A 17,925-nucleotide genomic window follows, 5' to 3' on the forward strand; every position below is an offset into this window, starting at 1 on the left:
GTTCATGGCTGTTTTCCTACGGCTCCATTTTCTTCCTTTGGAATCCTACTTGTCAGTTTTGCTGATGATGTCCGCTTCTCCCCACCATAGCTTCAGCTTTACTTTTGTTTGTTTTTATGTTTTAAATTTCCAGATTCTGTTTTGAGGTTGGTGTTGAGCAAAAGTAGTTATTTTAAAACTTCTTTATTGAGATCACATCAAAATTCTAAGAATTCAACCAAATATTTTGTATTTTTCACTTTTCTGCTTTTTATACTGCATAGAGTAAAATTTCATTCCTAACAATGTTGAGTTTATTTCATGTGGAATCGTCAAGCAAAGTATCAGTGTCAAAATCAAAACATGCAATTTTTTTTCTTTTCTAGATTTTTTAAATTTAAATTAGAAACAGTTTTATGTATCAATCCCAGTTCCCTCTCCCTCCCATCCTCCCATGCTCCCCACAACCCTCCATTCCATCCCCCTTGTGCTCCCCAAGGAGGGTGAGGCCTTCCATGGGGGAATCCTCAAAGTCTGTCACATCATTTGGGATAGGGCCTAGGCCCTCCCCCATAAAACATGCATTTTTTAATTAAGTATTTGTTTGTGAACAGAGTATGGCTAGACTGTAAATACAGGTTTGCAAAAGTATTTCAGGTGCTATGGGAAATTATAATATTTTACCAAGTAAAAAAAATCAGTATGGAAAGTTATCTATCTTGGATTGAGAACTGTGATATAACAAGTAGTAGCTACACAAGAAAGTTCTGGAGAGGCATAAGGAAGATCATGCAGGCAATGGTGGCAGCCTGTAAAGCCAGCCTTGGAGTGTGACAGTGTATACCTCCCAGGATATACCTCCCCCTCAATGCCTCTGACACTGACATTCTGAGAGGGCGGGCGGGTAGGCATGGCTGAGTCTCAGTGCTGATTAGTCTGTCGTGCACAAGCTCGGTAACCATCATCATAGTACACTTGTCTCCTGTTTAACAGCTTCATGGTTTTTATTGGACTATTAAGAAATGGATTTCTGTTCCAAAGCACTTGTCCCTAGGTTGTTTTTCGTTAAAACCTTCTTGATTATAAAAGACAAGAGCAATACAGTTGATTGAGTTCAGTGGCTTTAAAGGAATGGTAGGAATGTTTGTGCAAATTTAATTAAGCCACTGTCAATCTAATTTAAGGAATACTTGGTGATTTATCTTATTGTCTGAAATGTATATATTAATGTTTTATGTCCAAGCTGTTTGTGCATATACTGTAGTTATTGTAAATTATTCCAGAAAGGCTTTATAAAATGCTATAATGTGTCTTTTCAACCTTTGACAGTTTAAAGTAGAAAATGGAGTGGATAAATTGATACTTATAGCACATTTTTAAAAATATTTCTGAAAATTGCTTATTGTTGGCTCTTCCTTAGTTTTATATAGTGTGAAACTCTGTGTGGAAAATTATAACATAGTTAAGTCTTCATTGCATAAGCAGATGTTTTAAGTTTTGTCAGTATTTAAACTTTTGTTATTATTTTCTTTGTGTTTGCATACACATCCAGATGATGTTCTGCAGTATTAGTATTGACGCTTCAGTAAAGGGTTCTGAAGTAGATTTCAGCTTCAGTTGCTGGTTATTTCTTGTCCCGCCAGGTCCTTTTCAACCCCAAATAAATACAAAGACTTTAAATTAATTATAAAACTGTTGGTTGATGGCTGGGGCTTCCTATTGGCTAGCTCTGTCTTAATTCTCAACCCCTAACTACTCATCTATGTATTTCTACATGGCCTTATCTTACTCCTGGTTCGTCCTATCCTCCTGGTCTCTACATGGCATTCTCTCATGGCCTCCCTCTGCCTACCTTTTCCTAGAATTCTCCTCGACTCCTAGCCCTGCCTATCTTCCTGCCTCTATTAGCCAAACAGTGTTTTATTCATCAACCAGTAAGAGAAACATATATACAGGACATCCCCCATCAAACCTCTAGGAAGAAGATTCTTTTTTAGTTTTCTAATACTTTTTGGTACCAGATAAAATAGAAAGATTGTCAAATGTCTTAGTATCCTGTTTTGTTTGTTTGTTTTGTGTCCCCCCCAACCCCCCCCACCAGAAATATGTCTGGGCAGCACTACATCAAAGGGCTATAACCTCTATAAATTTTCATTAGAATACAAATTCTAGTATTTTTTTCTTTGGTTTGGGTTTTGTTTTTCATACACACACACACAAACACACACACACACACACACACACACCCACCCACCCACCCACCCACCCACCCACCAACCAAGTAGTATTTGGTGCTTCCTTTCTTTGTTGAAGTTTTCTGTTTTTGCTGAAGGTGCCCGTGCTTCTCACCCTTCCTAATGCTGTGACCCTTTGATACAGCTCCTCATGTTGTGTGACCCCAACCATAAAATTATTTTGTTGCTGCTTCATAATTGTAGTTTTGTTACTGTTATGAGTCATAATGTAAATATCTGATATGCAGGACATTAGATGCGATCCTCAAAGTGTCCGTGGCTTAGAACTGCTGATGTAGCGGCTACCGCTGGACTTGTCAACCTGTAATTATGGTACACAGCAATCCAGGCATGTGTTCACTGGGCCAGTGTCTACTCCTGTTCCTCAGTATTGTCATTTAAACCAGTGTCCCAGAGCACATACTCTTCATGTCCCTAGCATTTCTTGTGGAAAATTTCCCAGTTCCCTGCATGAAGTTCAGGTGAAAAAAATTTTTATTAAAAATACAACATTGAACACTGTAACCCAGAATGTCTTTATGAACTTTTGGTCCCTAGTAGTATACTGATCTCACATTCCTGATTTTGAAATAATTAAAGGTTTATTTATATAGTAGTTCCAAAGGAATTCTTTTGCCAGAGGACATTCCCCAGCCATAATTAGATGACACCAAAATACCACACCTCCAAGTCTTAATATAGTCTGCTAAGTTTATACAGTGCCCATATTTTATTGAGCATAAATATCATAATTACTTAATCGGATTCTGATTTTGATTATTTAGATTGAACATGTTTAAAATCACATGACTCGTGACAGTGGAAGGGGCCTGGTGGGAAAGAAGAGGGTCATTGGGATGAGGAGGGCAAGAAGGGACTATAAGAGGCAAATAGGATAAAGATACATTATGAGCCTGTATGAAAATACCATAATGAAAACCATTACTGTGTATGATACGTGCTAATTAAAACTGAAACAATGACTCAGGAAGTAATTTACTTTTATATTTACATTGAAAAATAATTCTTTTGGTAGCTGATTTAGGAATGCAATTAGTGGTCTCTAAACTATAATTGTTATTTTCAGACTTGTTAATTCTGTCTTTTTGTGAGTGCCACTTTAAGAGAAATAGATTAAATAGGTGCTTTCAAAAAACAACTTAATTCAGAATAAGTGGGAGTTTGCAGTGGTTCATAACCACAGGAAAGGTGGCAACAGGTGCCCTGGAATACCTGTCAGCCCAAGATGTCCCTTGCAAGTGATTCAGTAACTCCTCTCCTGTCATCTAAGAGCTCCACGGTGTCCTGTTCATGGGAGATCCAGACAGTGGTCAGTCAGATTGATTTTTGTACCCTTAGAAAACCTTTCTAATCCCTGTACTACCTTTGCAAGTCACTTTACATCATTGCCATTGCTTTACCATTTTTAAAAGATTATGATCATCTGTCTTGATACACTTAGTAGTAGTAATCCCAAATCTTGCTTCAGGTTTGGTTTAGTTCCTTTGCTATAAAGGGTCAATTATTTTATGGAAGTCAGCTTTCCCCAATAGGATTGTTCCACTGTTTAAATGTTCGTGTCCTCAAAATGCAGTTAATTAAGGAGATGTGAAAATATAGGATCTAAAGTCACAAATTTCAGCTTCCTCACTTAGCACTATCAGACACGTTATTTATCCTCCTCATTAGTGTTTTGTTCTTGAGTGTAACGTGAATTTAGAATAGCAATAATGATTACATGGGGTTAGTATTTTTAAGTGCATGTTGCCAGAAATATTTTAAGAATTAATAAATGTTACTTTTCAGTAATTATTGGTATGGATATTATATTAGTTATAACTTCAAAACGAAGTAACTAACATAATGAAATGTTCCTTGTCTCTGTTTCTGGAAGCAGTTGGGTGGTCCTGACTTGGTGTTTTGGGAGGTTGCAGTCAGAATCAACAAGGACTGTGAGTCTAGTTGTTTTGAAGGTAATGGGTGGGCATTGTTGGTATTTTGCAGACTATGTCCTCGGCAGTGGTGCAGTTATATGCAGCTGATCGAAACTGTATGTGGTCAAAGAAGTGCAGTGGCGTTGCTTGTCTTGTTAAGGACAATCCTCAGAGGTCTTATTTTTTAAGAATATTTGACATTAAGGTAAGTTTTGTTTTCATTTTAACTTGTAGGTGCTTATCTGCCCTGATTATAATTTAGTTTAGAAATTCTGATTGCCTTGTGTATGTTGAAATTGATAAACTAGAAGAGTGAAATTCATCGTAGACACTGAAGAATAATGGAACTGAGTGGGAACCCAGATAAGGATATTGTGACCCATCTCTTGCCTATGGCTTTGTTGTCTGTCCTTAAGTTATCTGTTGTCATGCATGGTCTTAAAGTGAGAAAACAAATCCTGAAGCAAGCAATTCATTAGTTTTACATGACTTATTACAGACCTTTACTGTAGTTGGTCTGTTTTATTACAGTTGTTCCTATACTTTAAGTATCATTAAACATTATTGTAAGTATGTTTTATAAGGGAAAGCTATACATAGGTTCCAGACACGAGTGGAATGTCTGAGACTGTGTACCTCCCCTGTAAAGTAGACTGTAGTAGTTCCCTGAAAGTAGCTTTATGTTTCTTATCAACACTAAGAACTGTTTCAAAACAGGACTATACAACTATACTAAGAAAAAAAAAATGCCCATTGTAATGGTCATAATGTATTTATAGCAGATATATTATATTTTTTCTTTCATTTTATTTTTTAACAAATTATACTTTCCACTTATCAAAGTCATCAGAGAACTTCCAAAATATTTAATCTTCATTCTTCGGGGACTGTTCATTCACAAAGTAGGCCACCATGTCATATCTTAAATCCCAGCGCCCTTATGTACTCCTTGTGGGCCTTAATGAGATGTCCTCAGTGTTTTCTTCAATGATGCATGCATTGCCTGCCTTCTTCAGCAGCTTCTTCTCCTTAGCCTGAGGTTTGGCAGGGCTTGCAGCTGCTAAACCCAGCACTTTCCATCTAGAAGCAGTGATGTATATACATGAGTAAAGCTCCTTAGTGCTGGCCAACCCAAGTGGTCGATTTTTCATATTTTAAATTTATAATATAGGTTGAGTCTTGGGTTTCAGAATTGGGCGATGATTACATTTTTCTCACTACTTAATTCTGATTGAAGATAGCCATTGCTTACTACTCATAATTAGTCACCTTTGGCGTGAAGAATAAATACATTTCTTATGCTGTGGCTGTATTATGTGGATATCTCATCTGTTTTTTAAACTTACTATTGAGCAGCCCAGAGAAGATATCTTTGATTATTCTGCATCTGGAAATTGAGAAAAGATACTACTGCAGTGTTTAACAAAACATGGCTAATGGAGCACTGCATTTGCTCCTGATGATGCTGGTAATCCAGTGAGTCAGTTATGCACTTGGCTAAGTGGTGTACTTGGAAATGCTTGTCCTGTTGAATGAAACCACCTTATATCCAGGGTTCACTAAGTTGTATGATACTGTATTGAATGTGTTATGTGTACATTACATATATATATATATATATATATATATATATATATGTCCCTAAAAGTTTTTGTTTATAGAAACAGTTCTTTTAATGAGTTGTCTGCTTTTAGTCCTAGAAGTATTTTTTGTAAGTTTTAACTTTTCCTCTTTTTCTAGGATGGGAAATTACTGTGGGAACAAGAGCTATACAATAACTTTGTATATAATAGTCCTAGAGGATATTTTCATACCTTTGCTGGAGATGTAAGTCCTATTTTCTCTTCATCTTGATAATAACTCTACTAGCTGCCATCTTAGTTACTTTTCTGTTGCTATAAAGTGATACCATGACCAAGGCAACTTATAGAGGAAAGAGTTCATTTGGAGCTTACAGTTTCAGAGATCGAGTCCATGGTGGTGATCACAGGAGCCACAGGCAGGCATGGCTCTGGAACAGTATCTGAGAGCTTACATTTGACCCACAAGCAAGAGGCAGAAAGAGCTAACTGAAAATGACACAAACCTCAAAGCCCACCCCAAGTATCACAGCCCCTCCAACTAGGCCATCCTTCCTTAATCCTTCCCAAACAGTTCTACTGATTGGGGACCAAACATTTAAACCTATGAGCTTATGAGGACATTTTTATTCAAACCACCACAGTTGCCCCCCCCCCTTTTTTTTTTTGTTTGTTTGTTTTTTGTTTTTCGAGACAGGGTTTCTCTGAGGCTTTGGAGGCTGCCCTGGAACTAGCTCTTCTAGACCAGGCTGGTCTCGAACTCACAGATCCGCCTGCCTCTGCCTCCCGAGTGCTGGGATTAAAAGCATATGCCACCACTGCCCAGCGACAATTGCCCATATTCAATCTGTGTTATTTATAAAGCTCTGTTGAAATCAATCTTGATGATTTTTTTTTTTTCTGAAGTTAAAGTATCCAGTTGTTTAAGTTTCTGCCATGTAAAGAAGTTTTTCTAATAGTTTCACTTTACCTTCTCTGGGCTTTTTTTTTTTTTTTTTTTTTTTTTTTTTTTTGCTTAAAAGTTACTTAAATCATAGCTGAGCACTGGTGGTGCATGCTTTTAAACCCAGCACTCAGGAGGCAGAGGCAGGCTGATCTCTGAGTTCGAGGCCAGCCTGGTGAGAGCAAGTTCCAGGACAGGCTCCAAAGCTACACAGAGAAACCCTGTCTCAAAAAAAAAGCAAAACAAAGGAAAAAGGTTACTTAAATAATAAAGTGATTTTTTTTTAATTGTCAGAAAGCAAAACTTTCCTCCTTTAAGTATTTCTGTGGGTTGCCATTATGCCATTATTGTTATTACATAGGCTAAATTCATGTACTTTTGTTGTTATTTTTGATGGAAATACTTCAGACTTGTCAAGTTGCTCTTAATTTTGCCAATGAAGAAGAAGCAAAAAAGTTCCGCAAGGCAGTTACAGACTTGTTGGGCCGACGACAACGGAAATCTGGTAAACACCTCTTTGCTTTTCCTTTTCCTTTCTGTACATAAAATGAGCCAGTAAACTGGTTACCGAGCAGATGTGAATCACTGGCTGTTACTTATAAACTGTAGAAATCTGGCTCCATTCGTTTGTATGCATACAAGCTGTGGCTAGTTTTTGTCACATCACAGTTGAGGTGTTGTAACAGAGTCCATACAGTCATCAAAGCCTGAAGTATCTACTGTCTAGCCCTCTCCGCAGCAGAGCTCTGTGATACCTTCCTCAAAAGAAATATCTTTACTCCAGTAACCTTTTTTGCTGATAAAATTCCATGTTTACTGAGTCTGAAACTTGCATTATTAGTGGCATTTTTTAAGCAAATTTAAGTACTTTTATGTTTTGCACATGAATACTTTTAAGAAGCTTAAGAACAAATAAGCAGAATGGCAGACTAAATTTGCAAATGTTGCTTTGTCTTTTTGTTCCAGTGCTGTACACTGTGCAGTCTTGAGCTTCATTTGATGCATAAAACAACTCTTCACATATCCATGCCAGTTAGAAAGTGATCCGGGATAATTAGCATAGAACTATCGTTTGGCAACTGTCCCCAGCCTTGCTGGTGTGAAATAAAGGCTGTTAAGTGTATCAGTCTTAGGGACTCACAGGAATGACAGCTGAGCAGATGCCTTGCCGCTCTGAACATCTTTGTGCTTATAAGGGTACATGTTACCCCAGATTGAAGATAAGGTGTTTAGCAATAGACTAAGGAAGGCATTGAATCTGGAAATAGCAATAGAAATGAACACACTATTTTATGTATTTTTATTGTTCTTTAATGAGTTCCAGGAAGGAAGAGACCTATTTGGTTTAAGGAAAGAAGTAACTCCTACAAGTTGTCCTTTAATTTCCATACATGCTCATGCCCCCCCACCCCCCGCTTCCCCACACACACATATACACACACACACACAAAAAAAAAAACTTTTAAAAAAAATATGTTGAAGTAACCAAACTGTTGCTTCACTCTATCTTGTATTTATGAATAAATGGGAAGATAATGAGGGCCCTGCAATTGTATGGTCAAGACCTGCTTACTTCTTGTCTCTGGTTCAGAAAGCATTCAGTGTTCTGATCCTGGTGTGTAGAGGCATGAAAATGGTGTCTTGTGACTTTGGGTGTCTTCCTTGATCACTTTCTTCTTTATTGAGTCAGGGTATCTGCCTGAACCCAGAGCTGGTCAGTTGTGGCTAGTCCAGCTAACCAGCATATTCTGAGGTCCCCCGTCTCTGCCTCTTGAATGTTTGGATTATTGTCCACATCTGCAGAGCTTTTTCATGAATTATGGAATTCTAACTCCAAGCCTCATATTTGCTTATCCACTGGAGTTATCCACTGAGTCCTATGTGTCTGGGCCTTTCGTTGGATGTCATTTTTAGTGACATTTTGTGATGGTCATCTAGTGGACTTTTGGGAAAATTTGTAGTCAGAACAAGTGATGTTTTTGAAGTGAAAAGGAGTGCAAAGCACTTGTTAAACATAATTTACTTGAAACAGGTGAGTTCACGATGCCTTTTACCTCATATAGGAATTCTCCTGCATGTAGTGGCTATCTAAACTTTTAGGTAAAATGTTTCAGTTGCACAGAGAGCATGACATTAAGGACACAGATGAGTAACAGTAGATTAATCTGTTTTCTTTCCCTCACTATAAACCATTTGTAGCCCTTTATTACATACTTTCTAAGGATTGTTAGTCTTACTGGTTCCAAGTTTCTAAAGTAGTTCTGTTATACAGTTTATAGACTGAATCATGCTGTGTACTGTGCGTGCAGTTCACTAGGTTATATCTTTTTTTTTTTGTATGTATTGAACATAGTACTCCACATTGTGGTATGAATAGTCCAATGATACTAAAACATCCCAAACTTCAGACACACCGTTCTGTTGATATTTTTAGCAAGTGTCTCACATGAGCCTCAGACTCTCTGTTCAGGCAAAGTTTTCTGCTTTTTTCTTTTCTTTTTTACATAAATGGCTTCTGGCCACGGATATATTTCTTCAGGAACTGCTCTTAAAACTTACATTTTGAACCTTTTATTTACCTCAGTATATTTTATATTTAAGTGGTCACCACTCTGCATACAGAGATTAATATCATTTTGAAAACTAAAAGATTGACAGTATAGAAATTGCTTCCTTTAAATGATTAAATTATTGCTTCATCTGATCATGAGGTGGAATGTTACATCTGTGGTCCCTATTGGTAGGATTTTTAATTTGTCCACTAGTTGAATGGGTTTGTTATTATTTATTAGCTTATTATTTTACTACATTAGTCATTAATGTTTCTCTTACAGTTTCAGAAAAGTTTATATTAGAAAAATATGTAGAAATTATAGTCTTTTAAACATGGCCAGTCATGGTGGGGCATGCCTGAAACCTCAGCACTTGGGAAGCAGATGCAGGAGAATTGTCCTTGAATTTGTGACTAGCCTGACCTACATAGCAATCTCTAGGTCAGCCAGTGCTACCTAGAAAGACCCTGCCTCCAACAAATAAACAAAAAATTGTTAAACTGCTTTTTCTAGAGGGGTGGTCCTGTATCTTCCCCTTTATTTTGCAATTTCACTTGTATACCCCTCAAACGCTTCTTAATTTTAGTAGTCGTTCTCCATGATCCCTTCCAGGACTTCCTTTCCCCGTTTTATCCCCTCTTTATCCTCCCAGTAACTCCCACCCACCCATCCATTCATCAATATGTATTATATTTTGCTCTTCTAATGAGATCTCTCTGTTCCCTCTAATCCCTTACTCCACCTTCCCTCTCTGGTTCCTCTGTGTATGGATGGTAGCTGTGTATCATTGATAATATCCACAGTTAATATCCAGATTTCCCAGTGCTGCTATTTCTTCCCTGCCATCTCTACACACAGTGAGACTATACTTTAAATGTAGATTTCATTATGTCACTTGTCCTACCACTTGGTAGATTTCTGTCGTGAGCTGAGTAAACTCAGTTGCCACCTTCCTTCCACTATGGGTGGATCCATGATAAATCCCTGGCCTGTTGATTGTCTCTGCCCAGTCCAGTACAGTCATCATGGCATTCCCTTACACTATAATCTGAAACTTTTGGATTAGTTTATCTTCTATTTGGGTATCTGCATAATTATCTAATCTTCAGAAAGATTCCTTAACTGTCTACATATCACCTCAAGAGTAAAAATTTATGTTTAGTATGTTATCAAGATTTTACTTTTATCAAGTATATATGTGTCTTTTTTTGATAATATATTTTATGTACCTAATAAATATTTTGTTTTTTTTTTTTAACAGAAAAAAGACGAGATGCTCCAAATGGTAAGTTTTTGGTAATTACTGACCAAAAAGTTTTCAAATTAGAGTTATTATAGAAATGTGTACCATGGGTTAATGCTTAATAATTGTGATCAAATGCTACAGTTTAATTTATTCTTATTTTCAAATTTTGGAATGATAGGCAAAACTTAAGCATTTACTATTCTTAATTTGTCTCCTAACATGGAGTGAAAGTCTAGTGTGAAGGTGGGTATTATTCTGTTCTGTACTCCCAATTGGTTGTTTAGAAAGTGCATGTGCTTAAGACTTTCCTCAGAGTATCTCATTTGATTTGGTATATGTGTTCATTTCTTTCCAAGATTTACTTTTTTTTTTTTTCATTTTAAAACACTTCCTTTATGGCATTTAATGTTTAATATTTGTCATGTGTTACATGACACACTTTCTTAAGTCTTTACATGTGTCTTAACTATTATGCACATAGCCCTCTAGAGTTTGATAATGAACTCTTAAATGTGATAAATAATTACTGTCTGTCTTCCTCCTCGTCGTCGTCCTCCATGTTCTTTTTTCTGGAGAGAAGCTCCAATACTTTGTCACATTCAAATGTGAACCTTAAAAGTAAAATCCTATTGCTCCAAGAAGAGGGGATTTAGCTGCCGATTTTTAAATGCATTCCACATCCTCCCTTCAGAACTGGAAAGACTGTTCAGGGAGCTTTGCATAAACAATTGGTGATTATTGAGGTTTGTACCCTTGACACAGATAGATTACCTTTTAATTTTGTCTCTTTTATTTGTTTGGTTTTCGAGAGAGGGTTTCTCTGTGTAGCTTTGGAGCCTGTCCTGGAAATAGCTCTTATAGACCAGGCTGGTCTCGAACTCAAGAGATCCACGATACAGTTTTAATATTCGTACTGAGTTGCTCACAATTGTCTTGTCTTTCTTGAATTGCTCTTGGTTTTGGTTGACAGGTTTGAGTTGTTGGTAAGTTGGGTGATTGTTTTAGGGGTCTTTTGTTTGTTTTGTTTTGTTTTTTTGTGTTTTCTGCACAGCCCTGACTTCCTGGAACTCATTTTGTAGCCCAGCCTATCCTCGAACTCACAGAGGTCTTCCTGCCTCTGCCTTCCAGTGCTGGGAATAAGGTTGCTCTTGGTAATCTTTAGTTTTATACTTTTAGTTTTGTGTTGTATTAGTCCAACTTGTTTTCATTAAATAAATAGGGAAGCTGTTTTTTTATTAGTATTGTTAAATAGCAAAATTATGCATCCAATATTACCATACTTTTCAATTCATAATTTTCAATTTATAAAAATATATAAGTGTACCTATATATCACATATATAGTAGTGAGCGATGAGATATGTTATGAGAGTTTTAATTGTTTTTGGCTTTCCAGTCCTGCCAGTCTTGCTCCGTCCATTGTGTGGAGAGTAGTAATTTTGTTCAGTTACAGCTTACTGTGTTTTGATGTGTCACCACTAGGTGGCAGTGGACACCTTAGCCATGGCCTGTGTCTGCTGTGCGTCCGCTTATCAGACCTTTCCAAATTGTAACTATTAAAAAGACACTTTATATAGGAGTTACATATATCCCTAAAATGTAATTTGCTTCTCTTCCTCAGTAGGCCTCTGTGTCACCTGTTTCTCAGTATCTTACCTTAGTATGTAGTTCTCTTTCATTTTAATTAAAAAGAAACTTGAGTTCTTTTAGATTTGAATTTGAAATTAAGATTAAAATTAAAATGAAGTATCTGTTATTATAAGAATACTTAAAACCCTTTTCTTGTGAGACTCCTTTCTTGTGACAGTTGTCCTGAATTAGGAAGGGGTAGTTTGTATCTTCCTATCCTCTTCACTTGTTTACTTTTGTTTTTCTGTTTGTTTGTTGTTACTGTTCATGTAGAACAGTCTGGCTCAAGATGTAGCCAGGTTTGCCCTCCCTGGCTTCCTGTTCATTTTTAAACCTTTTTCAGAAATACATTTGTCACCCTTCCAAATTAGATTTAACCAGGCTTTCAGATAACTTTAATAATTCCAGTACAATGGAGATTTTCAACATAATTGAAGAATTGCAGTCAAATTGACATTAAGTGATCACTTGTTGTATATCAGCCTATAATTCAACAGTTCTCAACCTGTGGGTCAAGACCCCTTTGAGAAACCTGTCTCCAAAGATATTATTCAGGACTAACAAAATTACAGTTAAGAAGTATCAACGAAAATTTATGGTTGGTGGTCACTACAACATGAGGAGCTCTAGTAAAAGGTCATAGCATTAGGAAGGTTGAGAACCACTGTTATAATTTATTGAGACTTTTTTTGTTTTTGTTTTGTTTTGTTTTGTTTTTGAGGCAGGATTTCTTTGTAACTTTAGAGGCTGGCCTGGAATTCACTCAGTAGACCAAGCTGGCCTCAAACTCATCAAAATCTACCTGTCTCTGCTTCCCAAGTGATGGGACCACAGGCATATACCACCACAGCCTGGCTTAGGATTTCTATTTGATGTTTATAATTCTGTTGAGGATTCCCAAGACAATATTCATGGTTAGGGACTCACTAGGAGAACTCATGAGACTTGATATGTAGTTGTTTTTATTGAAAATATCCAGTGTAGTGAAGAGATAACAAGCAAAATAAGCACAGAAAGCTGCAAGGGATGAATTCTATAGGCCTCCTTCTGGAGCCACAGACAGTGGGCTGTATCTTCCAGTATGAATTGTGGAAGTATGTGCAGTGTTGTCTAAAGGAAAGACTCATTAGAAGAGCCCATTGGAGATTCAATGCTTGTGTTTTCACACAGCCAATAACCATGAGTCCAGACCCTCCTACATGAAGAATGCAATATTAAGTGTAATTGTTGGCACAAAGCTTGGGCATAGTGAGTCCACCTTCTCAGGAAAGAAGTTTATGTCCCCACTAGCTAAGATGCCATTTGTCTGTCTGAGTTACTGCATTTCTCTTGCTGTGATAAAACTCCATGCCCAACTGCAGGGTGGGGGGGTTGTCCATGACTGTCATGGTGGGGAGCATTGCAGCAAGTAAGCCAGCATGGTACTGGAGCAGTAGCTGGGACCTTGCATCTTGATCTAAAAGCAAGAGGCAGAGAGAGAGCTGAGAATGGCATGGGCTTTTGAAACCTTAGCCTTCCTCCAGTGACACACCTCATCCAACAAGGCCACACCTAATCCTTCCCAAATAGTTCCACCTAAGTATTCAAACCTAAGTCTGTGGAGGCCGTTTTCATTCAAACCAACATGCATATCTCAAGCTTCAATTCTTTTTGGTTTTTCGAGACAGGGTTTCTCTGTGTAGCTTTGGAGCCTATCCTGGCACTCGCTCTGTAGACCAGGCTGGCCTGGAGCTCACAGAGATCCACCTGCCTCTGCCTCCTGAGTGGTGGGATTAAAGGCGTGCGCCACCAATGCCCGGCTCAAGCTTTGATTTTTATGTATAAGTAGTGGTGATATTTTGATACTTTTTGGAAATTGTTAATGAAATGATCGGAAAGGAACTTGGTGTGAGAGGAGGTTTTGTTAGAGAATTGTGTGCTAAAATGGGATGTTGAAAGAACATGTGTTGACTTTTAAGTTCAGAGATGCATAAGAATTTTTAATTCAATCCGTTGCATTGAGACTTTCATTTCTTTAGCATATCTTTTATTGTACACAAGTTATGGGATACATCATTTAGTGTTGCTCCTGCAGATATTTTTGACAGATATCTGAAGGACCCTAGGTACCTTTACCATTGGATCTTTGCAGGAGGTTATGAGTGTTAGAATTTCTTCCACTTTAAGTATTTGAGTTTGGTGTTTCTCATAGCCAACTTACATATATACTAATGGGAAAATTTTAGTGGAATTAAATCTGGCAGTTTGCAGGGAAGGTGGTAAAGTATCTTTTTCTTATGGATAAATAAGGTTGAAACAAGACAGGATTAAGGATGTCATCACTTTTTTTTTATAAGTGTTGTTTTGTATATATCATTTTACCAGAATTGAATCAGATTGATTTAATTTTATAGATACCAGTGATATTTAATGTTGAAATATAAGTAAGCAGGCATAAGTTAAAAAAATAAAATACAGAAAATTATAAATTATGATTGTATAAAATTATTTTCTTAAATTATATCCCTCTCATACCATTTTGGCTTCGCTTTATAGGTCCCAATCTACCCATGGCTACAGTTGACATAAAAAATCCAGAAATCACAACAAATAGGTTTTATGGTTCACAAGTCAACAACATCTCCCACACCAAAGAAAAGAAGAAAGGGAAGGCTAAAAAGAAGAGATTGACCAAGGCAGATATTGGAACACCAAGCAATTTCCAGTAAGGCTCTTTCCTTTGTCTTCTCTTCACTTAAAAACAGACAGCTCTTGCTCTACTATAGCCTGGGCTGCCTTGACTTTAGGATCCTCTGCCTCAGCTTGCAGAGCAGTACCTGGGATTACAGGTGTGCACTACTACACCTGACTTTATCTTCATTCTTTTTAGGTATACTGTGCTGCTCTTGATTTTTAACTTGTTAGAAAATTTTGGTTTGGAGGTGTTCTATGTAATATTTGTTTTCTGTTGCTGTGGTAGAATATCCCAACAAAAAGCAAGTTAGAAGAGAAAGTGTTTGCGTTGGCTTACTTCTCCAGAGGGGATGTAAGCCGTCGTGGCTGCAAGAGTGTAGTAGATGCAGAGGAAGTGGGGCCAGTCTATAAACCTCAGTCTGTCACTAGTGACATGCTTCTCTAGCATGATTCCACCTCACAAAGGTTCTACAACTTTTCACATGTCACCACTAGCTAGGAACAAAGTGTTCAAATACATGAGCCTATAACGGGGGAGGTGGCGGGGAGGGGGGGTTTAATATTTAAAATATATGTATATATTTTATATAGGAAGGATGTATATATTCACTGGGTTTTTTCTTTGGTTGGTTGGTTGGTTTTGACTTAAACAATGGGAATGAATCGATTTATTAGGGAAAAATGAGAAAGAACTCCAAAGGAGTAGGTAAGGCTTCCAGGGAAGAATACCCACATTCATCTCTTTAAAAGTTAGAGATGTTGCTGTAGTATTTATGTTGTTTCTCAAGACAGTGTGGATCTTCTTTGTGGTCCCAGCTGGCCTAGAATTTCAAGTGTCCAGGCATGCAGGTACTACCTACCAAGCCAGGCTTGTTCCATGAATCTGACAGTTTACTTTTTCTGCCCATCTGAAAAGAAAAGTTAGATGTAATTATTTGTTTATTCAACTAATTGTTGAGCATGATTTCTTTTAACTTTGATGTATAAATAATATGGAAGACGCCTGCAAGAATTGTCTAGAAGCAAAAGAAATTGGGCTGTATATAATAGATTTCAAGTATTTTTATGCATTTTTGCACAAGCCCTTTTATGCATTTAATCTTCTAATTTTTTTTCTATTTTCTACCTTAGGCACATTGGACATGTTGGCTGGGATCCAAATACAGGGTTTGATGTAAGTATCTTTTTAAGCTGTATAAAAATACATAGAAATGCTATGGATTATCTTTGGATTTTTATTTACAGTTTGAAAACTTAGTATGTATTAGAATTTGAATGTGCTATGTTTGTGTGTGCTGCTGAGGTTTGAATCCATAGTATTATTCTGTCACAGTTGCTAAGTCCTTAAGAAAAAATCTTGTATTCCTTGATTATGTGCTAAATAAATAGTTTTGTGTTTTGAATGCAAAGAGAAAAATGTTATTTTTTAAAGTAATAATTTTAGGAAAGTATGCCAAATTACTGAAAACTAGTATAACAAAATTGTTAATATCCAAATATAGAATTATCCAGCTTGTTTCTAAACTGTGGTTCTTCTTTGAGTCCCTGTTGTCACTCATTTGATTAGCATTGTGACAGCACAAAGAGGTCCTTGCCCTCAGATCTTCAAACTAATCGGTAATTCAAGATTAAAGCCAAATCTTGTTTAGGACAGGTTGGAATAGATGAACACAAGATCTAGTCTTAAGTAGATTAAGAAAAAATAGGACTAGAACGCCCTCTTTTAAGGCATGGAAAAGATGAGATGAAATAGAAAAATCTCTCTTGTTCTTATCTTTTCATAAAAGAGAATGTTGTGTTAGCATTTAAGTTACATAACCATTTTAAATGTCTGAATTTAGCTTCAGAAAGACACAGGTAAATTGTTTTACTGGGTTTATGTTTTGGAACAGAATTGCCTAATTAAAAGTTGTTTTATCTGTTTTAGCTCAATAATTTGGATCCAGAATTGAAGAATCTTTTTGATATGTGTGGGATCTCCGAGGCCCAACTTAAAGACAGAGAAACATCAAAAGTTATTTATGACTTTATTGAAAAGACAGGAGGTGTAGAAGCTGTTAAAAATGAACTCCGAAGGCAAGGTAACTTTTAATCTATTTTGGCACTTGGCTGTATTTTTCCTTTTGAATTTTCTAACCTTATGGTGGACAACTGTGCATCGTTCCTTGAGCAGAATGTTTAAATTTATAGATGACAAATTTGGTCCAGCATCACTACATCTTTCATTATTTTGGTAAGACTAAAGCTTTGAGCTAGACATGGTAAGATGGCCTTTAATCCCAGTACTCTGGAGGCAGAGTGGGCAGATTTCTGTGAGTTTGAGGCCAGCCTGGTCTATGTGGAGTTCAAGGGCTATATAGATAACTACATAGTGCGACCCTGTCTTTAAAACAAGTGGACAATAGTTTGACATGATTATTAGTATAAAAAGTCATGTAATCTGTAATAAAACATGTTTAGGATATAAACTATGTAAAAACTTTCTGTTTTAAAATATAAATCTTTTTTTTCTCTGTTTAGTCCAAAATATTAAACTTTCTTTTGGTTCCTGTGATCACTGTTTCCAGCCTTGTGATGGTTGGGTAGTTTAAAGAACTTTGTGTTTTGGTTGCCTCCCAACACTTATGACAGGCAGGTGCATAGATAGCCTTTGCAGTCATGGTCACCATTTCAGCACCATCTCAGTTGGAACCAAGCTTCTCCTGCTCTTTGGGCTCACACCAGTGTAATTGAGCTAAAGCTCCAGTTATGTGCTCTTGAATCTGATTGTCATTTGAAAGTGGGTATTTAACTTACCTTTGTCTACATTTTTACTGCTGACACTCAACTGATCTTTGATGGGATATGTTCTTCCAAATGATATAGACAGTAAGGTCTTAGAGTCTTTAGCACCAACTGTGGAAGCAAACAGCTTATGGCTCACATTGCTGCTGAATAACCAGAGGTAGTTCAATAGAAACTAGCATTGTGGTAGTTTATCTTCCTAGCAGAGAAATTACACTTCAGATGCGGTGGATGGTTAAGGCATACTATGAATACAGTGTCATTTTAAGTGTGTATGCTCATGAAGACTGTTAGTTGGGTCCAGGTGAAGGAAGGTCTTGAAGACTGCTCTCTGACCCGCCCACTGGTGCTAAGGGCTACTCAGCTCTGTGT

General features: G+C 37.0%; 1 protein-coding gene across 1 annotated transcript in view; it reads left to right on the forward strand.

The window, feature by feature from the left end:
- Positions 1-17,925, forward strand: part of Wasl (WASP like actin nucleation promoting factor) — a 54,794-nt gene that overhangs the window by 26,290 nt on the left and 10,579 nt on the right. The window contains exons 2-8 of the mRNA XM_027390010.2: positions 4,218-4,352; positions 5,888-5,974; positions 7,079-7,175; positions 10,484-10,507; positions 14,632-14,800; positions 15,901-15,943; positions 16,697-16,850. Of these exons, the coding sequence (XP_027245811.1) occupies positions 4,218-4,352; positions 5,888-5,974; positions 7,079-7,175; positions 10,484-10,507; positions 14,632-14,800; positions 15,901-15,943; positions 16,697-16,850 (709 nt within the window). The remainder of the gene's footprint in view (positions 1-4,217; positions 4,353-5,887; positions 5,975-7,078; positions 7,176-10,483; positions 10,508-14,631; positions 14,801-15,900; positions 15,944-16,696; positions 16,851-17,925) is intronic.

Source organism: Cricetulus griseus (genome assembly GCF_003668045.3).
Source record: "Cricetulus griseus strain 17A/GY chromosome 1 unlocalized genomic scaffold, alternate assembly CriGri-PICRH-1.0 chr1_0, whole genome shotgun sequence".
NCBI classification, from domain to species: Eukaryota; Metazoa; Chordata; class Mammalia; order Rodentia; family Cricetidae; genus Cricetulus; species Cricetulus griseus.